Raw genomic sequence first — 24,090 nt, forward strand, 5'->3', positions numbered from 1 at the left:
CTTCTGCCGAATGAAATCTGCCCAGCAGACAGGTCGAGCGCAGTTCAGCGGAGCTTTTTTACAATTTGGAAGACCATTATATAAATGATATTCAGATAACAGGGGACAAAACGCGGCATCAATGAGGTCATTGAACATCTTTGTTGCGAAATTAATGAGATTTTCAATCAAGCCCAATGCGCTTCCTTATTATGATGACCTAATGAGTCCGCTCAATATGTGGGAAAGTAGGAGGTCGCGCTCTTCCTGCACCTGCGGCATGGAAAATCTTGCTGGGGTTTGTAGATTTCCACTTTTGATGTGAATCAACCACCCAGTGTTTGCATTCAGCAAAGTATGAATGTTTAATTACAAGAGAAATGCCATTGCCATCTCCTGCGGACAATGAATGGAGCATAGACCTCATTGAGGTTATCAAAAAGGGACCAGTGGCCAATTGGGTCAATGATTTGAATTGTTTGACAGACCCGGAGGAACAAATAGAGTTCAAAAAGCCCAAGTAAATTTGAGAAGTTTGCCACAGAATCTGTTAGTACGAACTGCCATAAGTAATTAAAGTTAACAAAAGCTCGTTGTGATCGAAAGTTCAAGTTCAAGCTGTAGAGTTAATTTGAATTTGCCCGGTTTTGTTCGAAACCTCTCATGAATCATGATCTGATTACAAGGGTGAGCAGTTACATTAGGGCACTATTTTGCTTATTTCTTAATAACAAAGGCAAAATCATTTCTTTAAGGTCCAAGTTACCGATACCAACCGAAGATTTCAAGAAGCGGGGAAGGAGGTAAGAGAAAAAGGTCTTGCGAACAAAACTATTTTTTTTTTTCAAATTTTCCTATCTAAGTCAAAAATTTTACCAAAATTTGGATCCATTTCTTTCATTTTAAAAAGGTCATTGCTAAGACTGAGGAGACCATTCGGTGCAGGACACAACAAAGAAATATTGCAACCGTAGTTGACAAATTACAACTGTGCCTTCCGGGTGAGTTTTCTTTTAAATTTTGTTAATTTAAAATTTTACTACTTGATTTTAGTCTTTTCGCTTGCCAGCTAGCTTTACTATAATTTGACAGATGGTTTTGCATGAGTGAAATTCTGTTGCATTTGGACTATTATCAGGATAATGATGTACATTTACCGTGACCCTTTTTTGCTTTGAGAAATTTTTGAGCCTGCTTCAATCACTAAAATAGTACTTTGTTGTGAGTCCCGATCCCAGGGTTCATCTCAGTCAGTCCTCTTTGGCTCGGTTGGCTGACTCAAGCTGGCCATTGACATAAAATAATTGTTGGCTGGAAGAGCTTTTGACCAACAATTATAGTCAATTACGACAATTTCCCCATTAACTTGCTCGTTTGCCTTGGCCGAACGCGCATGTTGACGTTATAGAGTGCGGTCAGATAAGTGGCTGCCAGATGCCTCTGTCACCATCTATGTTGTGAGAAACAGTAAGAAGGGGTGAAAAGTGCTGCTGGGGTCTGGCAACGTTGTGTTCTCCCCTCCCTGTTAATAAACAAGCATGGCCAATCTGCATGTATTTGGGACAATCAGGAGAAACGGCCAACATCTAGGTCATGTGTATGGCCGACTTAAAGGGGGTTGTCCGCCAAGAAAAAAAAAGTTCTTGAAATGAGTATATAATTGGCTAATCCCTTTCACATTTTTTTTTCCTATTATTTTGGAAATTTCTCTCTTCACGGCACTCGCTCCCATGTATGAGGTGGGACGGCAGCCTCTATAAATTCTGCTGGCATGGCTCTCTTTCCTCGTGGTTCTCTGTTCCATATTCTTGCTAACACGCACAGAGCTGCATTCCTCGCTCACACGCTCACCCAGAGCAGCGCATTCGGTGTCCGGCTACTACACAGCGGCACGTAGCATCCGCGATGGTGCAGTATAAGGGGGCACATGAAAGAAGCCAGGTCACGCAGAATAGGGGAACGATTGGAGAGAGCGCAGTGGCTGTCGGGACCGTTAACTTATCACAGCCGAACTAGTGAATGCAGAGTGATGTCAAAAGTGCTGTATTAAAAAATGCAATATTGGTAAGCGCTTTATCTTTTGATCTTAGATCTTTGATTTTGTTTGGGTTTTTTTTTTTGTCTGCCTGGAATCCTCTTTTTAATTTTAAAGCAAGTTGATAATAAAAGCCGAAAAATCCAACATGGCAGATCTACTTTTGCCACGTTATTTGTGGCACAGAATTGTGCCGAATCTCTGAATTGGCCTTTAAATCTTTTTGAAAGATATAGGAATGTATTTGTGGATTTGGGGGGCGATAAAGTACGTGATAAAGTAATAAACTATTTTACACCACCTGTAAGTCACTCGGCGCGTTTCGATCTCTCGAGTCAGCACGCAGTCCCGGGATTACAGTTCACGTTGACAGGCATTGGATTCATTTGAGCGTTGTGCAGTTGCCATGTGGCACTGAAGCTCTCATGTAATGCCAAATTACTTATTATGTTGCCCATTATATAGAAGATATAATAAAACAGCCAGGACAGCATAAGGGTCTGTGTAAGCAGCCAATCGGCAGCACTAAACAACTGTCAGTCAACTACTTGTTTGCTGATCGGCAGTCATTTAATATCCTGTTTACACGGGCGGATGAAGCTTCAGATGCACACTGAACCAGATGGCTCAGTGTGTATAGGCTGTCAGTGTTCTCGGCAGCACAAGTCGTGTTTACAAAGAATGATGCGCTGCCGAGAACGATGATCTTTTCTGCAGCACAAATCGTTTCACCCAGCGAATCGTAAAACAAGCGTTCCTAGAAATGCGCTTTCCTGATAATTATGTAGTGTAAATGCACCTTAAGATGAATCTTTATGTAAGGTACTAGCGGGTAAAATTTGCAATTTATACTGAAGACTGCAGAGATGGATTACTACAGGTGTAGTTACTACAAGTCCTGCATCTCTCAGGGCAGAGCTGGCTTTGTCATTAGTTAATTCAAGGGACCCTGTCAGTTGAGATAATGCTACTAACCTGCAGATATGGGGCTAATATGCAGGTTAATAGCATTAGGAAGGTGCCCAAACGCTGTGCTGAAAATATAGACTTCGGAGATAATTTATTTCTCCTTGGAGCCGCCGGCTTTCAGTTATGCAGGCATGCCAGCACAGCTACAGTTATCGCTCACCACACTACAGTATGAGTCGCGGTTGTAAGCACATCCTGGCACTTTGACTGCCAGATGGCTCTGCACATGTGCTCTGCCGAGCCGACTGTCAGTCAGTGACGGGGTGTTTAGAGCCACCTCCCACAGGATAGTGAGCGATGTCTGTAGTTGTGCTGGCACGCCTGCATAAGTGAAAGCCGGCGGCTCTCAGAAGAGAATGAACTGTATATCTCCCTGGGGCCTCCAGCTTTCAGTTATGCAGGTGTGCCAGCACTTTCAGTGCTGTGGCTGGGCATCATCCTAATGCTGTTAACCTGCAGATATAACCTTCCTCTGCTGGTTAATAGCATTATCTGACCTGACAGGTTCCCTTTAAGAGACAAAAATCTGAGCTTTAATAGTGAGTACTGGAATGAATGAATGAATGAATGAATGAATGAATAGATGCTCGAGAGCTGTCACAAGATCTAAAGGGAACATGTCAGGAGATTCATGCTGCCCGAACCACAGGCAACATGAATCAGAGCCTGGCTGTGCGATTGACACCAGGTATATTTTGAAATGTGACCAAGGGCCAAAGGCAAAGACCTGACTAGTCCGAAGACATCTCCGGCCGGCTTCTCCCCTCCCTTGTCCAGTTGGACAGGGTGAATCTCAATCTTTATTAAAGTTGTGGATATTAAATTACTATTTTTCTAATTGCTTCTCTTTTCCATCTCTTCAGCCTTAGAAATGTACAGCAAACTAAAGGAACAAATGAGTGGAAAAAGGTAAGCTTAATTCCAATATATAAGCCATTAGGATTGTACATCTTTGGGGGCATTTTTTTTGTGTACTTAAATAAGCTCATATAATCGGGACAAAATATAAGTTGTACACAACTGTAAAAACTGATGAGGTCAGTCACATATACAGTGGGGCAAAAAAGTATTTAGTCAGTCAGCAATAGTGCAAGTTCCACCACCTAAAAAGATGAGAGGCGTCTGTAATTTACATCATAGGTAGACCTCAACTATGGGAGACAAACTGAGAAAAAAAAATCCAGAAAATCACATTGTCTATTTTTTTATCATTTTATTTGCATTTTATGGTGGAAAATAAGTATTTGGTCAGAAACAAAATTTCATCTCAATACTTTGTAATCTATCCTTTGTTGGCAATGACAGAGGTCAAACGTTTTCTGTAAGTCTTCACAAGGTTGCCACACACTGTTGTTGGTATTTTGGCCCATTCCTCCATGCAGATCTCCTCTAGAGCAATGATGTTTTTGGCTTTTCGCTTGGCAACACGGACTTTCAACTCCCTCCAAAGGTTTTCTATAGGGTTGAGATCTGGAGACTGGCTAGGCCACTCCAGGACCTTGAAATGCTTCTTACGAAGCCACTCCTTCGTTGCCCTGGCGGTGTGCTTTGGATCATTGTCATGTTGAAAGACCCAGCCACGTTTCAACTTCAATGCCCTTGCTGATGGAAGGAGGTTTGCACTCAAAATCTCACGATACATGGCCCCATTCATTCTTTCATGTACCCGGATCAGTCGTCCTGGCCCCTTTGCAGAGAAACAGCCCCAAATCATGATGTTTCCACCACCATGCTTTACAGTAGGTATGGTGTTTGATGGATGCAACTCAGTATTCTTTTTTGCTCCAAACACGACAAGTTGTGTTTCTACCAAACAGTTCCAGTTTGGTTTCATCACACCATAGGACATTCTCCCAAAACTCCTCTGGATCATCCAAATGCTCTCTAGCAAACTTCAGACTGGCCCGGACATGTACTGGCTTAAGCAGTGGGACACGTCTGGCACTGCAGGATCTGAGTCCATGGTGGCGTAGTGTGTTACTTATGGTAGGCCTTGTTACATTGGTCCCAGCTCTCTGCAGTTCATTCACTAGGTCCCCCCCGCGTGGTTCTGGGATTTTTGCTCACCGTTCTTGTGATCATTCTGACCCCACGGGGTGGGATTTTGCGTGGAGCCCCAGATCGAGGGAGATTATCAGTGGTCTTGTATGTCTTCCATTTTCTAATTATTGCTCCCACTGTTGATTTCTTCACTCCAAGCTGGTTGGCTATTGCAGATTCAGTCTTCCCAGCCTGGTGCAGGGCTACAATTTTGTTTCTGGTGTCCTTTGGCAGCTCTTTGGTCTTCACCATAGTGGAGTTTGGAGTCAGACTGTTTGAGGGTGTGCACAGGTGTCTTTTTATACTGATAACAAGTTTAAACAGGTGCCATTACTACAGGTAATGAGTGGAGGAAAGAGGAGACTCTTAAAGAAGAAGTTACAGGTCTGTGAGAGCCAGAAATCTTGATTGTTTGTTTCTGACCAAATACTTATTTTCCACCATAAAATGCAAATAAAATGATAAAAAAACAGACAATGTGATTTTCTGGATTTTTTTTTCTCAGTTTGTCTCCCATAGTTGAGGTCTACCTATGATGTAAATTACAGACGCCTCTCATCTTTTTAAGTGGTGGAACTTGCACTATTGCTGACTGACTAAATACTTTTTTGCCCCACTGTATAATTAGTACAATGCGTGTGTAGCTTACTGTACATGTATTTTATTACTAAATTAATTATTTTCGGAAAAAAAAATGGCATGAGATCCTCTGAAATTTTATTAACCAGCAAAAGGAAAGCAGACAGCTGGGGTCAGATGTTTATAATCTGGGATGGTAATACCCATGGAGCTTCCCAGGCCATTTAATATCATCTCACAGCTGTATACTAAGTCTTTCCTGGTTATTAAAATGGGGGGACCCCACTCCCCCCCAAAAAAAAAGACATAAAGTCCCCCTATAATTAATAGCCAGCAAAGGCTAGGCAGACAGCTGTGGGCTGTTATTATTAGCCTGGGGAGGGGCCATGAATATCTGCCCTGTTCCAAACTTAAAACATCAGTTCTCAGCCGCCCCAGAAATGGCACATCCATAAGATGTGCCAAATCTGGCACTTAGCCTAGCTCTTCCCACTTACACTGGTGCGGTGGCAAGTGGGGTGACATTTGGGGGTTCATTTCACCTTTGTATTGTCAGTTGACATCAAGTCTAGAGGTTAGTAATGGAGAGGCATGTATAAGACATCCCGAGAATAAAGTCCTTTATTTGAACAAATGACACAGACTCCGTTATTGACTCTAAATTAAACCACATTCACGTTATCGCCCAGTCCACTGAAGCCAATGTCCCCTGTAAATGAATTAATATAATAAAACAACCATATTCCTCACCTGTCCGAAGTGAAGATGACTTGATGACTTTGAGAGCAATTACTGATGCGACTGCTCTCCAGGACAGCCGGCTACACACTGACACAGGAGGTAATCGCCCCTGCAGTGTGTAGCGCTGGTGTTTCTCGCGCTGTCACAGGAAGTCTGCAAAAAGGCACCATGTGCACACAGCCTTACACTCACCAAATTGCGCCGAAGCCACATGTCGGCTGTTTATATGGAGAGGGACATGTGACTGGCAGCCAATGACACAAGCCCTTGTGTCTGGATGGTTGTGTATGGTTTCTGCGCCCTGTTTGGCTACCGGAATCTCCACACATTAAGTTAATAAAAAATAATAATAATAAGAGTCTGCCCCTCATCAAACACGTCCCCCTGCTCATCATACACCACCACTATCCTATTCAAAGTCCTAACAAAAGCGTTGGTGGAAACTCGATCATTTACCGAACTTTGGCGATTTCGAGGAAAATGCTCATGAAACCGAACACGATTCCGAATGAGTTACGTTTGTGCCAAATTTGAGATTGGCAAACGCTCTCCGAGCAAGTTCCCCCAAGTTCTCTACTGCTAACCACTGAGCCGCCGTGCTGGTTTTACAACATAATTCTGGTATAAAACAGCTTAATAAGTCGCAATATTTTTGTGCAACACCAATCTGCAAACATTAGTTACATGAATTCCGCTGTTGATAAATACTTTAAAACATGAGGTTCTTAGTGCACATTTTGATCAAAGTAATTGAGCCCATCGACCAGGATGGTAAATGCACGTGGTTAGGTGGAGGCCTGCTTCCATGTGGATCCTAGAATTTCCAGTTACTCCTCTGTATACAGGATTGACGTCACCACTATAGTATCACGGATAAAGGCCAGAGAGTTTGCCATTCTCCTTCCCCTGAGTAGCCTAGCCCTTGATACAAGACTGGCCCTAAGCCATGCACATTTACTCTCTCCTCCCATATATCTGATTATGACAGGGAACAGATGCTGCATATAAATAGCGCAATTTGTCAAAAGTGTAATGAAGTCTTCAGGAAAACAATTTTTTAGTTAAACAGCATGAAATGTAATGAAAATATAATCATAAGAGAGAGAATATTATCCCTTAATTTTTTATACCATCTAAAACAATTTAAGGAGCGACAATAAATGGGATCCTTGGGGAGCGCGGTTGGAAGAGAGGAATAATGATCTCTTCCTCGTTCATTAATATCTACTTAATCTATCATAACACATTAGAAATGAATTTACCAGCCAGACTCTTGACCTTGAATGTGTCCTGTACAGATACAGACACTGGCAGTATTTCTTCCACGTACCCATTTATATCACTTCTCGGCACCTTCCGTGTCTTATGTCGCTTCATGCTGAAATTCAGGAATAGTTGAGTGTTGTAGCCAAGTTATATAGATGGGGATTGGCCCACGATTAGCATTTTTCACCTCTACACATGTATGTTTGGTAGGGGTCTAACTGCTGGGACCCCACTGATGCTGAGCTTGGCTCTGTTCACATTATATTGTGAGCCTTCCATCAGGGGTGTACATCGGGAGGATTGCTGACATACAGCAGCACACTACCACGTATCCCGCAATATAACATACAGTGGTGGATGTCGCCATGCAGCTGTCTCCATCTCTCTAGCAAAACCCTCCGAGCACAGGTTCCATATAATGCTCCTGTATATACACATCTGTCTGACCTGTCTGGTCACAATACACATCCACCCACCGGCCTTCCTGTGCTGATACCAAAACTATACAAGTGAAGGAAGTGGGTGAAGAAATAGTGCATGGGAAGAGGATACAACCCACATATAACCATGTATGGACAGCTACCATATATGGACAATTACCATGCATGGACAGCTACTATATAGGGACAGCTACCATATAGGGACAGCTACCATATAGGGACAGCTACCATATAGGGAGATACCATATAGGGACAGCTACCATATAGGGACAGTTACCATATAGGGAGATACCATATAGGGACAGCTACCATATATGGACAATTACCATGCATGGACAGTTACCATATAGGGACAGCTACCATATAGGGACAGCTACCATATAGGGACAGCTACCATATAGGGACAGATACCATATATGGACATCTACCATATAGGGACAGCTACCATATAGGGACAGATACCATATATGGACATCTACCATATAGGGACAGATACCATATATGGACAGTTACCGTATATGAACACTTATATATGGACATTAACCATATATAGACACTTACCATATATGGACAGTTACTATATATGAACACATCATATAGGGACAAACCATATATGGACAGTTACCATGAATGCGTGAACAAAAACACTGTGTGCACAGCTACGAGAAGGTGCTAAGAATAGGTTCCCAAGCCGTCAAACTAATAAGCAAAAAGTCTAGCACTCAACTTAAATGCAAGAGAGTAGATTTATTTGTAGCACTTGTGAAACGTTTCAGTCCCGACAAGACTTTCATCAGTCACGTTTTGCTCAGTCTATGTAGAGAGAATTTCCAAAATACGAATGGTATGCAGATTGTGCTGTGGAGACCCTATGTCTAGTCACCTGTAAAAGTTATGTTGTTGCACGTAATAGCTGGTTGCTGATATCTTTAGTATAAGGGGGTCGCCACAAATTGCCTCTAGGCATACCGAGGCTGCAGGAGCCGTACGGGGGGAGTGGAGGGTCTCTGTCTCCAGGCACGGAATCCACCGTGCATCTCTGCTTTATTGTTTTTGATACATCTATTATGTAAAAGACCTGCTATTCTGCTTATTGTATATACTTTAGAGATGCACGGTGGATCATATATAGACACTTACCATATATGGACAGTTACTATATATGAACACATCATATAGGGACAAACCATATATGGACAGTTACCATATATGGACAGCTACCATAGAGGGACAGATACCATATATGGACAGTTACCATATAGGGACATTTACCATATATGGACAGCTACCATATATGGATAGCTACCATATACGGACAGTTACCATATATGAACACTTATCATATATGGACATTAGCCATATATAGACACTTACCATATGTGGACAGTTACTATATATGAACACATAATATATGGACATTAACCATATATGGACAGATACCATATAGGGACAGATACCATATATGGCCATTTACCATATATGGACAGCTACCATATATGGACAGTTGTGTCACTTTAGCCTCCCTGCGGAATAAACGACTGTATATTCACTCATCCGAGAAAAATTATGCAAATCACACTCCAATCAAACGCTGATCAGAACATGATCACGGTGTGATCCGAATCTCTCGGATGTGGAGAAGATGGGACAAAAAAAATCTCCATCTTTTCCATTCTGTTAGTCCGTGGAAATTGCACTGCACTCCGAAGTCATCCGAGTGCAGTCCAATGTTTTCCATGGACTTGTTTACTTGCATCAGATCAAACTTGCAGCAATTTTTCCTCGGACCGGTGTGGTCTCAGAAAAAATCTGACATTTGCACAACCCCATAGCATAATATTGGTCCAAGTACGATCCGATGTTTTGACTGATTGCACCCGGACCAAAATGACACTCGTCTGACCCGCCCTAAGGATAAGCCATCCGTTTTAAATGGCCAGTTAACCACTTTAAGAAAAAAAATCAAGCGAGAAGACTAAAAATTCCCCAGCCGCTCTCCATGCATTTATTAAAAATAAGGAACATTGAAAAAATAATTAATTGATTAGTAATTTCAATGGAAAACTCCAATTTCTACAAAACTTTCCCTTTCGCTTTTTTTTTTCATTGGAAATTTGCTGTACAGTTGATCGAATGAGCCGATTATAAGATGTCGATGTGTTTTTGTAGCTGAAAAATTCTAAAAATATATATATATATATTTGAGTTTTAGCTGAAAAAAGAAAAGGGAACAAAAATATATTGGATGTTAACGAGGAATGTATATATCTCCAAATGCGTTAGCACCAAGGCTGCACAATGTACGACAATGACTAATTGTATCAAATGTCAAATGCGAGCGATACAACATAAATCTTGACCTGCAAATGACCTACAAATTAAAAAAGACTCAAAGCTCCCATCCGAGCAGATGTTGAAAGGGCAAGGCCTTGAGCTGGAGATATATATAATTAGCAAGGGGCTCAAGAATGGGTTTAAGTTGGATTATGCTAATTCTGATTTCAGTAACAGCATTGAAAAAGCCTTCCAGATGAACCAACAGTGTTGTGATAAGCTGATTTGTATAATTTGAATAAAACCGTTTATATGATTTTAATGCCGTTATGGAATTATCTCCCGAGAGGTCACGCCATGTAGAGCCGCTCTTTTGAAAATTGGATGAAAGAGTCTTGAAACTCATCTGTGGCATTCTAATTTACGGCTTACACCGACCTACAGATTCACACGTTCACTGACCACGTTATTTATTTTAACGTCTTGCCAGTTTGATCCTATTAACCGCAACCGCTGCTCCGTGCCCAAGAAAATAGCATTTGCATTGAAATATTTGTGTTTTCTTTTCTTTCTTTTTTTTTATTAGCTTTTTGGTTTTTCATTTTACATATGTTTGAATAACCCAGGGACAAGCGTACGGTTTAAACTAAAACTTTGGAATTTTCTAACTTTTAGAGGATTTACAATAAAGTATGATGGGCTTTCATAGCGTAGACTAGTTGTGACCAAATAGTAGCTTGTGACCTACCGGTAGACCCTATAGTGTGTCCCGTAGATTTTGTTCATAGGCGAATGGCGCCTGTTGACTTCTTAAACGGGCTATCCTGGCTTGGGTTTCAAGCAGGGCTGTGGAGTCGGAGTCGTGGAGTCAGAGTCGGAGCCCATTTTGGTGGAGTCTGAGTCGGTGTCACGGAAATTGAGGAGTCGGAGGTTTGGCTTACCGACTCCACAGCCCTAGCAAATTGTGGAGTCGGAGTCGGAAGTTTGGCTTACCAACTCTTCCTTGGTTTCAAGTCTGTAGTCACTCTGTGTGATTGCACACTTGTGACTCTTCAGGATTCTCAAGTGTCGATGCAGGCAGGCATGTGACTGCAAATATGTAATTTGTATACCTGCAGTCACATGCCGACTAGACTTGCATGGCTTCGCTCAATACACTTGAATTGAGTGAGGCTGAACACGTCTAGTCGGAATGTGGTCGGAAATATGTAAACTGCATACTTGCAGTCGCATGACCGCCTGCTCCCGGTTTCAGCATCGGGGAATCCTTATAGTGTGCACTGTACATGCTGTGAAGACTAACCAGTCTGCAGTCATATAGAGTGACTACAGACTTGAACCTCGAGCCTGGAAAAGCACTTTAAAGGGGATATCCACTTCTTTTATGTTGATGACATATGATAAGGATATCAGATCTATGGGGGTTGAACAGTTGGCACTCCCACATATCAGCGGTGCTGGATTTTATCAGTTGTAGGCTGCCGTCACACTAGCAGTATTTGGTCAGTATTTTACCTCAGTATTTGTAAGCCAAAACCAGGAGTGGTTGATAAATGCAGAAGTGGTGCATATGTTTCTATTCTACTTTTCCTCCACTCCTGGTTTTGGCTTACAAATACTGATGTAAAATACTGACCAAATACTGCTAGTGTGATGGCAGCCGTAGAGTGGAACAGCACCTCTTCATCGACTGTATAGTGGCCGAAGTGTTGGTACTGGAAATCCACTCCTATTCAGTCAAATACGGGCATATGTGCAATACCCGGTCGTGGACACTATCAGTTAAGGGAGCTGTGAAGTGTAACTCCGCAACTGATAACAGGAGAACACTTGATCGGTGGGATCGCCAGGTGTTGTAACCCCATCGATCTGATATTGATGACCTATCCGAAGCATAAATCGTCAGTATAAAAGAACCAGACAATGCCATTAAAGCAGTGAGAAACTAGCACCTTTGTCAGTTTGTGTTCTAGTTTTTTAGGGGAAAAGTTTGTGTTATGTGAAATTCACGATCTTGGAGAAGAACAGCAGCTAAGTCATATATGAAGAAGACGTAGGTGCGATATGCATTGGATTAATGTTGGTCAAGCCCACCAACCATGTAATGTGTATGGGTAGTTGCGGACTTTCCCGCTAACAGTGTCTGATAGAAAAGGGTGGGGCTGTTGGATTTCAGTATGCTCTATCCTTCTGTTCTCAGGGAGATGAGCCATCACGATTGAGAACACATGATCTTTGCAGCAACATAACTTACAGGGCTATCATGAGAATTTGCACTTTCCTTGCATTTTTAGTAGGGACCCATCCATTGGAACCCCCAGTAATTCCGAGAATGGGGCTCCATTAGAATGAAGAGGTGGCTCGGTGTGCTTCCTAATTTTCCATTCATTGCCTATGAGGCGGCTGGAGGTGTCCAAATGCTGCATTCATCCATCTCTGACAGTCACATAGACAGTGAACGGAACCTGTAGGCAGGACAGGTTTTAGATTGGGTAAGTCTGACTTTGGAGGCCTCCTCTGATGTTGGGCATGTCTCTCATTCATCATTTTCCGCCACTCCCAACCTCTCACATCGACGTTGTGCCTCTTCTCATACACAGGTATTATTCTGCTCTAAAGACCATGGAACAACTTGAACATGTTTATCTCCCCAAAGTGTCCCAGTATCGTTTCTGCCAGATAATGGCGGAGAATCTTCCAAAGTTACGAGAAGAAATTCAGGAGATCTCCATGTCTGGCCTCAAAGACTTTCTGGAAAGTATCAGGAAACATTCAGACAAAATAGGAGAGACGGCGATGAAACAGGTAGGTTTTATTTCGTTTCTTGTAATTTTGTCCACGTGAAGCTCTTTGAGAGCACATAACCTTCTACTTAAAGGGATCGTTACAAAAATATTATCAGGGACACAGATGGAGTAAAAATAAAATCGGGCGTGCTCACCGGCTGTGTCCGCAGTGGATCCCAGTGCCGGCTGCTACTTTGGTCTGCATGGGAATCGGAACCGATGAGGGTTCCTGTGATTGGCTGTAACGTCATCAGAGATCATCCAATGAACTGTCTTTTCAGTCACCTTCAGCCAATCACAGGCCTCAGACCGACAGAAGAAAACTGATGTCGTCACTTCCAGTGCCGGATAGCCCCTTGATTTTTCTGCAGGAGTCCGTAGACAACCACGCAGATTGTAAGTTGACCTGTTGGGGCAACAAAATGTTGATCGGTATCAAATTTTGGACCTATCTGGGTATTTAATGTTCAGCACAAAACATGTAATGTTTTTGCCTTTTCTTTTGCTATAGTGTAATGAAGAATGCTATTTTTGTACACAATATATTTTTGTTTCCTCCAACAACAGGCACAGCAACAGAAAACCTTTCATGCTGCTCTGCACAGACAGACCAACGTCGCCTACAAAAATCCCATGTACATCATAAATGGTCATTCTATGGACGGGGAGGATGGGGTTACACCAAAAAGTCTAATGGTGGAAGATGAAGATACAGAGGAAGAGGTATTTCTATTTACTAAATTTACTAAGCCTCTTGGAACAGGACTGACCGACACTGTAACGAAGATCATTGGGGTCCCAACAGTTAGTCATATGACTCCTAGTGATATCTCATTGGTTTCTCTAATGGAAAAACTCTTTTTCGGGTCTTTATATTGCACAAACAATGCAAATAGTTATACGTATTGGCAGAAAAACTGATCTGTGTGTGAATGGGGCCATTTAACTATTCAGTTCAAGGCTACAAACCCAGCCCCCTTCTCTGATGCATAGAAAGAGAAGGGGGCTGGCTTGGCTATTGAAATAAGTAGTCAGTCAATCATTGCAATACACTGCTCCAATGCCAATACAGAAAACACTCAGAAAAATGCTATTTCCCGCTCAACAGGAATCCTCCACTGCTTTACATAAATCTTCCGGGGTAGTTTTTCTTGCACAGGACATTAGGATAAATTACACAGTACACTCCTGTGTTCCTACATCCTTTATGGAAGATTATTTTCAGTTCAGAGAATGCCTCTTTATTTTACCAGATTTTGCCGTTACTCAAACTGATGACTTTGCCGTATGGGAGGCAGAAACACTATTAGTGAGACCCAAGCTACACTCATGCCTATGAGAGGATTTTCATTAGTATTCTTCAGAGGCATAATGTACTATATTATCCAAATACGTGACTAAGTGGTGGTGTTTTTTTTATGCGAAAATGACATGTTTATGAAAACACAAACTTAAAAAAAAGCACCGAAAAAATGTAACTGGTGCCATCTTTACTGCTTAATACATTGATTAGATGAACAGGGGACTCACAATTATGGAAAAGCCCTCGTAAACCTGGAGCTGGCCATGATGTAGGGATTAAAGTGAATTCATGTTACGGTCATCTGAACTTGTCATTGTCCTACATGCATTCGGAAAAACCATTTCTGAATATTATTTCGGGTCACAAGGAGTATTTATATCACTTCTGAATTCATGAAACCAAATGTTGAGTCCATGTTCACATGTGAGAATGTCGTACTTTCTACAGGTCCTCAGTGTCCAGGATTTGGTAGACTTTACTCCCGTTTATCGGTGTCTACACATCTATACAGTTTTGGTGAGTGGAACTTTCTGTACCTGAAATATATCTGCTTTATAATGATGAAATTAATGATCTTCACTTACTCATTTGCCGACCAGGGTTGCTTTCTTCTTTCTATAATGTGTTTAAATCTAAAACCTGATGTAACCACTTCATTATTATTGTGAAGATCATATCATTCACACTGTTCGGGGAGTCATGTGGCAGTGATATCTCTAGCTCTACAGTATTTACGCCTGGGGTTGTTATATGGGCGCTATGTCTGGTGTTATTATATGATGTAACAAAACCATGTAGGTTGTTGAGCAAAGTGGAGAGTGTTGGAGCTGGTGAGTGACCAGCCAAAATGTGAGCTGTATCTGGGGGAGAAAAGAGTCTCTCTCTGAATGGAGACTGCACGGGTCAGCTAGGAAAGCTGGGGAGTCTGTGTGTTGGAGTTGCAGGGTAACATTTGCAAGTTGCAGGCTGTGCGCATGGAGATGAACACTTCTGAGCTGCTGGAGCTCAAGCTGAAGAGAATGCCGAGCATTCTAGGACCATGCCTCTTCTGTGTATAAAGTTTGGTCAGGGAGAAAGGACTGTGATCTGTTTGGGTGAGAAGAGGCTCAGTGTGGCCAAAAGAGGCTGTTTTGGTTTAGAATCCTTTGGAGTTTATGAAAGCACCTCTGCAACCAAATAATAGAAACCGGCGCAAGACCCGGGCAGAGTAAGTAAAGCTCTGTTTGTTTCTTTTACACCTCATTGACCCTCTGGGCAAAAGTTTTTTGAAAGTTGACAACTCTTATAATTATCACAGACCCCAGTTGATATTTTTCTAACATTTGTTACTGTCGGTATGGAATAAACTCCTTTTATTCCAGTGACAGTTTTATGGCTCGTTGTTCATCAATAAAGAACAAAATTGACCTTTTAGTTGTCGTTTTATTGTACTACAACTACACGAAAACCACCATCTTCCCTCTTAATAGTCTCCCTGCGCTCCTCAATTGAGATTCTAATGATTAGTCCTGGATCTTCCCGAGCACAGTAAATCTTCTCCGACCTGTTTCCCTGTAATAAAAATTTTATAGTTGTGTCATAATGATAAAGAATTCCAGTTTTAGGAGGGAAATGCAAATTTCTAATGCAGAACCTGTAACGTTTGACTGCTGTGATATAGTGTGTCATGGCAGAGGAAAGCGAACACTATGCAGTGAAATTGTACAAATCAAGTACGTGTCCGGGACGATGTACAGGGTGTAAATCTCTGATCTGTCATAGTACTTTGTTGTAGAATGCAAACTTAAGAGAAGGAGCTAGTCAGAGCTTAAGAAATGTTGTACAAACAATATGATAAGAAAGTTGGAGGAAGTATTTTTAGCTTATTTTTTGCCCTCTTGGAGCACTACACAATGGAACATTATTATTGGCATTGTGATCTTCCATCTTGTATTTACAGATGCAATCAAATAATTTAACTCCATTTCCAATAAACCAATGTAAGAAGGTGTCAGTAAAAGTGGTTGACAGCGTGTTGACACAGAGGTGGCTGGCCTCAGTGATGTAAATCCCGAGAAGTCTGTAGATTACTGAATAGTTTGCTTAAGTGGATTTTTGGGTCCGGGATTTAGGAGCGACCAAAAGAGCTTGGGTGGGAAAGGCCGCTCCTGTGCTCCAGTCCACATCTTCCAAGCTGAAGGAAGGCAGCTGAGACAGCTCAGAGGGCGAGTTGTGCTGGAACTGAATAGATGTGTGTTTGTTGGTGAAAACATTTAAAACTGCTTGAGCTGTTACTGCCTGCAGTCTCAAGATTGGAGAGACTGTCACAATGACTTTTTTTGTATTGTGCTGAAGAAAGGACTGTTTATGTTCATTTGTGCTGAAGAAAGGCAGCTTTCATTTGGAGCTATAAAGTTTATGAAGGACAGGACAGCTCCTGGCACATTAACCCCCGAAACACATGATCAAACATGATCGCAGCGTTCCGGGGGCATAGGGAAGCATCGCACAGGAAGAGGGCTCCCTGCGTGCTTCCCTGAGACCCTCGGTACAAGGGGATGTGCTCACCTTGTACCGGGCGTCTCCTCCCTGCAGGCCCCAGATCCAAAATGGCCGCAGGTCTACTTCCGGGTCCTGCAGGGAGGTGGCTTACAAGCGCCTGCTCAGAGCAGGCGCTGGTAAGCCTGCAGCCCTGCTTGTCAGAGCGCTGATCTGACACAGTGCTGTGCAAAGTGTCAGATCAGCGATCTAGCCCTATAGTGTGATGTCCCCCCCTGGGACAACGTTATAAAGTAAAAAAAAAAATATTTAGATGAGTAAAAAAATAAAAAATTCCTAAATAAAAAAATATATTGTTCCCATAAATACATTTCTTTATCTAAATAATAAAAACAATAAAAGTACACATATTTAGTATCGCCGCGTCCGTAGCGACCCCACCTATAAAACTGTCCCACTAGTTAACCCCTTCAGTGAACGCCGTAAAAAAAAAAGAGGCAAAAAACAACACTTTATTATCATACCGCCGAACAACAAGTGGAATAACATGCGATCAAAAAGACGGATATAAATAACCATGGTACCGATGAAAACGTCAGCTTGTCCCTCAAAAAACGAGCCGCCATACAGTATCATCAGCAAAAAAATAAAAAGTTATAGTCCTCAGAATAAAGCAATGCAAAAATAATTATTTTTTCTATAAAATAGTTTTCATCGTATAAAAGCACCAAAACATAAAAAAATTATATAAATGAGGTATCGCTGTAATCGTACTGACCCGAAGAATAAAACTGCTTTATCAATTTTACCAAATGTGGAATGGTATAAACGCCCCCCCCCCCCCCAAAAAAAAAAAAAAGAAATTCATGAATAGCTGGTTTTTGGTCATTCTGCCTCACAAAAATCGGAATAAAAAGCGATCAAAAAATGTCACGTGCCCGAAAATGATACCAATAAAAACATCAACTCGTCCTGCAAAAAACAAGACCTCACATGACTATTTGGACCAAAATATGGAAAAAATTATAGCTCTCAAAATGTGGAGACGCAAAAACTATTTTTTGCAATAAACAGCATCTTTTAGTGTGTGACAGCTGCCAATCATAAAAATCCGCTAAAATACCCACTATAAATAGTAAATCAAATCCCCCTTCATCACCCCCTTAGTTAGGGAAAAATAATAAAATTTAAAAAATGTATTCCATTTTAGGGGGTTAGGGTTAGGGCTAGGGTTAGGGTTGGGGCTAGGGTTAGGGCTAGGGTTAGAGTTGGGGCTAGGGTTAGGGCTACAGTTAGGGTTGGGGCTAAAGTTAGGGTTAGGGCTACAGTTAGGGTTGGGGCTAAAGTTAGGGTTTGGATTACATTTACAGTTGGGATTAGGGTTAGGGGTGTGTTGGAGTTAGGAGTGTGATTAGGGTTGGGATTACGGTTAGGGGTGTGTTGGGGTTAGGGGTGTGGTTGGGGTTAGGGGTGTGGTTGGGATTAGGGGTGTGTTTGCATTAGGGTTTCAGTTAGAATTGGGGGTTTCCACTGTTTAGGCACATCAGGGCTCTCCAAACGCGACATGGCGTCCGATCTCAATTCCAGCCAATTCTGCGTTGAAAAAGTAAAACGGCGCTCCTTCCCTTCCGATCTCTCCCGTGTGCCCAAACAGGGGTTTACCCCAACATATGGGGTATCAGCGTACTCAGGACAAATTGGACAACAACTTTTGGGGTCCAATTTCTCTTGTTACCCATGGGAAAATAAAAATTTCGGGGGCTAAAAAAAAACTTTTTGTGGGAAAAAAATGATTTTTTATTTTCACGACTCTGCGTTATAAACTGTAGTGAAACACTTGGGGGGTTCAAAGTTCTCACAACACATCTAGATAAGTTCCTTGGGGGGTCTAGTTTCCAATATGGGGTCACTTGTGGGGGGTTTCTACTGTTTAGGTACATTAGGGGCTCTGCAAACGCAATGTGACGCCTGCAGACCAATCCATCTGAGGGTATGTGCACACGTTGCGGATTCTCTGCGGATCTGCAGCGTTTTTTGAGGTGCAGAAACGCTGCAGATCCGCAATTGATTTACAGTACAATGTAAATCAATGAGAAAAAAAAATGCTGTGCACACTTTGCGGAAAATCCACTGCAGAAACGCTGCGGTTTAAAAGAAGTAGCATGTCACTTTTTTGTGAATCTGCAGCGTTTTTGTACCCATTCCATTATAGATAACCGCAGGGGTAAAAAAACGCAACAAATCCGCAAGAAAACCACAGCAAAAACGCACAAAAAACGCTGCGGAACTGCACAAAAAATGTGACAAATCCGCAGGTGCGTTTTCTGCCAGAAGAGGCAGAATCCGCACCAGAAATTCCTAAGCCTAATCCGCAACGTGTGCACATAGCCTAAGTCTGCATTCCAAACGGCGCTCCTTCCCTTCCGAGCTCTGCCATGCGCCCAAACGGTGGTTCCCCCCCACATATGGGGTATCAGTGTACTCAGGACAAATTGGAAAACAACTTTTGGGGTCCAATTTCTCCTGTTACCCTTTGGAAAATACAAAACTAGGGGCTAAAAAATAATTTTTGTGGAAAAAAAATGATTTTTTATTTTCACGGCTCTGCGTTATAAACTGTAGTGAAACACTTGGGGGTTCAAAGCTCTCGCAACACATCTAGATAAGTTCCTTAGGGGGTCTACTTTCCAAAATGGTGTCACTTGTGGGGGGTTTCAATGTTTAGGCACATCAGTGGCTCTCCAAACGCAACATGGCGTCCCATCTCAATTCCAGTCAATTTTGCATTGAAAAGTCAAATGGCGCTTCTTCCCTTCCGAGCTCTCCCGTGTGCCCAAACAGTGGTTTACCCCCACATTTGGGGTATCGGCGTACTCAGGAGAAAATGTACCCCAAAAAATGTTGTACATTTTGTCCTGTTACCCTTGGTAAAATAAAACTAATTGGAGCTCAAGTAACTTTTTTGTGAAAAAAAAGTTAAATGTTAATTTTTTTTTAAACATTCCAAAAATTCCTGTGAAACACCTGAAGGGTTAATAAACTTCTTGAATGTGGTTTTGAGCACCTTGAGGGGTGCAGTTTTTAGAATGGTGTCACACTTGGTCACTTTCTATCATATAGACCCCTCAAAGTGACTTCAAATGTGATGTGGTCCCTAAAAAAAATGGTGTTGTAAAAATGAGAAATTGCTGGTCAACTTTTAACCCTTATAACCGCCTAACAAAAAAAAAATTTTGGTTCCAAAATTGTGCTGATGTAAAGTAGACATGTGGGAAATGTTACTTATTAAGTATATTGTGTGACATATGTCTGTGATTTAAGGGCATAAAAATTCAAAGTTGGAAAATTGCAACATTTTCTCCATATTTCTGTTTTTTTCACAAATAAACGCATGTAATATCAAAGAAATTTTACCACTATCATGAAGTACAATATGTCACGAAAAAACAATGTCAGAATCAGCGGGATCCGTTGAAGCGTTCCAGAGTTATGACCTCTTAAAGAGACAGTGGTCAGAATTGTAACAATTGGCCCGGTCATTAACATGCAAACCACCCTTGGGGCTTAAGGGGTTAAAGGGGTCTGAATACTTTCCGTACCCACTGTATGCAATGTGTTGCTTCTTGATCGAAAAAAAAAAATAATGTTTTAATTCATATGCAAATGAGGCTTACGATCTCTGGGCGTATTAAAGCATTTTTCAAGGCTCTGTTCCCTGCCCAGCCACACCTTCCTTTGCTGACAGCTGACTATGCAGCCAGTAAGTCAAGGAGAGGAAGGTGGGACTGGGTGGGGAATAGAACCAGGGAGGCAGAGCCTGGGGAAGAAAAATAGAAGTTATGACAATTGGAAGAGGAGGGAAAAACAAATTCGCCAAACGAAAAAAATCACCTGGGAGGAAACTGTTTGAAGGACCCATCCCAGTCAGAATGTTGCACTGCCAGCTCTACAACTCAGCCCCGTTCTGAAGATAAATGTGGGTCCCAGTTTGTGAAGATCCTGTGGCTCTGTCATAGGGGTCTGAGAAGGAATACCCCTTTATGTTTTTTGTTAGCTCATGTTGTAATCTTTAAAGGGGTTGTCCGGCCTTAGGCTGCAAGTCTGCAGTCAATCTATGTGGATTTTCTTGTGATGGCGCCAGGAGCTGGTGGTCATGTGACCGCAACTATGTGATTTGCATACTCCCTTCCACATTCCAACTAGACTTGCCCAGCCTCTCTCAATACACTTGCATTGAGTGAGGCCGTGCACGTCTAGTCGGGACATGACCTCATGTATGCAAATCACAGTCATGAGCCCGCCACTCCCATCGCCGGCACCAGAGATTCCTTACAGCGCGCAGTGCACGGAACGTGAGGATTCACAAGTCTGCAGTCACATAGAACGACTCCAGACTTGTAGCCTAGGGCCGGACAACCCCTTAAATTTGATTATTGCCATTTGAAGTATTGATAACATAGCCGCAGTGTAGGCAATAAATGAATGATGCAGATCGGCTATCTGATGCATCATCATCAAAGGGAAAGAAGAAATAAATGGAAAAGAGAAAAATTATTATTATTACATATATTTTAGATTTTTTTATTAATACTCTTATCCAAGTATTATTAGTAGAACATTAATTTCACTATTCCAATGTTCTAGTGATGGAGGACTCTGGTTACGGAGGGGTTTGTTCTCTGCGCGGCTTTCTCTCTTCTATTTTTTATTTTTTTTTGCTGCTACTTTACCTTTTTTTTTCCGCGTGCCTCTTATTGTGTTCCGGCTCGGACACAGGGGGGGCGGGAGTGTTGGTATCAAGTAATGGAATGTTAAGTCACTGTGACCCAGCGATAACCTTGTGCCCCTAAAAAAAAAAAAAAAAAATCAAAATGCTAAGCTGCTTTATTCTTCCTGCATACAAATGATGCTGTATTCAGTAGGTAGATGAGACGCGCGTGGTGCACCGGTGTCAAGCGCACAGATGGTTCTTTCTCTGAATGGTTCTTCTTAATGAGATCACCAGGATGTCACTTGCAAAGAAAGGAGAGAGGTCTCTATATTAAAGGGAGAAATGAAAGGTCCCTGGAGCTGAGCTATATTAATGAACTGTGTTGGACAACCTGCATTTTTTTTTTTAGGTTTTTTTTTTTCATTTATTTTCTAGCACCAGCTTGGTTGGCCACTTTATAAAGGAGAATGAGATACAGCAAGCTTAGTCTGGGGGGCATACTTGGTGAATTAGATTAGTTATTGGGGGTTGACCCCATACAGTGCTCTCTTGGGTGCAGCATTATTCTGACCATGAACCATGTTGCAAACTTAAAGGGTTAATTTCATCTTAAAAGATGGAAAGTGCTAAGACAAATAAGCGACTTTCCAATTTACTTCTTATCAGAATTACGCACCGATCGTTACACTTTTATTGGAAACAGCTTGCGGCCTAAAATACCGGCTAGACCGCAGCAGTGGCCGAACATGTGCAGCGCTTACAAGCTCTGTTCTATTGCACTTGTAAGCACGGGACTGAATCGGGCTGGATCACCGGAGCGCACTAGCTCCCGATGTCGGCTGGCTTCACCACTCCTCCAGGGCTGCCTCCTACAGCAGCATTGGGAACACACGGAGCGGACCAGCGGCGAAACAATGCGTCCGGCTCAAGCTGTCAATCAGGTAGGAGTGCCTGCCCTTAACAGGCAGCAAACCAAGAGGCACGGGAGCGATATGTTCCTGAAAATACGCCCTTCAAAGTGGCCATACACATTAGAGAAACGTCAGGTCAACACGAGAACTACCATCTAATGTGTATAGGGTGTTCCGACTCTCCATCGTTGACAGATGAAAGATTGGGCGTGTCGGACCTCAATATGCTCAATCCTGTTGTTCTTAAAGGAGATAGGCCACTGCTAGAGGGAGGTGGCTTGCAATGGTAGATGGCACAAGCCTTTCAGAGCCGTTGAGCTAACGGATTGGCTGCAGCGTTATCGATCAGTCTGACATCAACACTTTTTGATAATAGCAGACACTGGTAGAAGTAGCAGAGACTCGCCTTTGTAATGCAGTTTCTAAAACTGGAAAACCCCTTTATTATTACTAATATATTCATCTTACTTTTCCAATGCCGTCCACGACAGTACAGAAGGGGTTTCTAGAACTTGAATGTTTGTGAAGTATCTTTACACTAGTTTGTCTACCAGGACCGCCATTGATCAACTGATCAACTACATCCATCGTGTAGTGGCCATAAAAGGTACTGCAAGCTCTCCCCCATACAAGTCAATCAGCTTGCAGTCCCTTTCATAGCTTACCAGTGGGGGTGGCTGAAGTTAGACCCTCCCCTCTGACTTATCCTATCCTTCATCAGGCCAAAAATATGATGAGGCATGTTATACAAGCAAATACGAAACTGTAAGTCCTGATCTCAGACCAGCTTTGTATTTTTTCATTCTAGGGCGATAAAGAAGTCTTTGAAAACTACTATAGAAAACAGCGAAAAAAACAGGCGCGATTAGTTCTGCAGCCCCAGGCAAACATGGTAACGCTAGGTTTCCGCAGATGACAATGAAGTGTGCGTGATCCCCAGATGGAGACGCTAATACGGCTTCTGTCTTCTTTCTTCCTTCTGTTCCAGCACGAGACAGTGGAAGGATATCGGAAATACTTCAGCCAGATTGTAGGGTAAGTTCTCATGTGGAGGAGAAGATGCATCTGGTGAAAGACGAGACCGATAAAACTCCGCCAAAAATTGGAAATAAATAAAATATTTTGACAAGTCTTATTGAAATCGGGTATAATTATATTAAGGCTTCAAACATTTTTGCAGGAAAACGTTCATATTGTAATTATTCCTCAGGATGTCTCTCTATAGCTGTTCTCGGCTTTCACCGGCAGTCCCATACAGAATAATCATAGGGTCGGGTGAATACCTGATCTCCTCTACATTCAGCACAGGCTCTGTCCTTTGGATCACTGGAGGACTCAGAGGTCTGATCAAAAGATATCCCATATCCTATTGATAGAGGATAACAAAGGGATTTTCCCATTTTCATAAACTGGTATGGTCGGACAGTGCTTCTAAATACAAACAATTTTGCAATTTACAGCTTATTAAAATTTTCAACCGTTCTTGAGATATAAAGGTTTTTTTTTTTTGTTTACAACTCGTTGCCTTAAAGGCCATCACTACATCTTACAAACTAGACAGCAGCAGTGGTTGGTCTC

At 42.1% G+C, this 24,090-nt stretch overlaps 1 protein-coding gene across 4 annotated transcripts in view; it reads left to right on the forward strand.

Moving 5' to 3' along the window:
- EXOC6 (exocyst complex component 6) overlaps positions 1–24,090 on the forward strand; it is a 273,281-nt gene that overhangs the window by 77,627 nt on the left and 171,564 nt on the right. For all 4 annotated transcript variants that reach the window (XM_077258584.1, XM_077258586.1, XM_077258585.1 and 1 more), the window contains exons 3-10: positions 735–782; positions 890–980; positions 3,847–3,892; positions 12,924–13,128; positions 13,677–13,832; positions 14,860–14,928; positions 23,321–23,404; positions 23,501–23,547. In XM_077258584.1, coding sequence (XP_077114699.1) covers positions 735–782; positions 890–980; positions 3,847–3,892; positions 12,924–13,128; positions 13,677–13,832; positions 14,860–14,928; positions 23,321–23,404; positions 23,501–23,547 — 746 coding nt within the window. The remainder of the gene's footprint in view (positions 1–734; positions 783–889; positions 981–3,846; positions 3,893–12,923; positions 13,129–13,676; positions 13,833–14,859; positions 14,929–23,320; positions 23,405–23,500; positions 23,548–24,090) is intronic.

This window comes from Ranitomeya variabilis, chromosome 4, assembly GCF_051348905.1.
Source record: "Ranitomeya variabilis isolate aRanVar5 chromosome 4, aRanVar5.hap1, whole genome shotgun sequence".
Classification (NCBI taxonomy): domain Eukaryota; kingdom Metazoa; phylum Chordata; class Amphibia; order Anura; family Dendrobatidae; genus Ranitomeya; species Ranitomeya variabilis.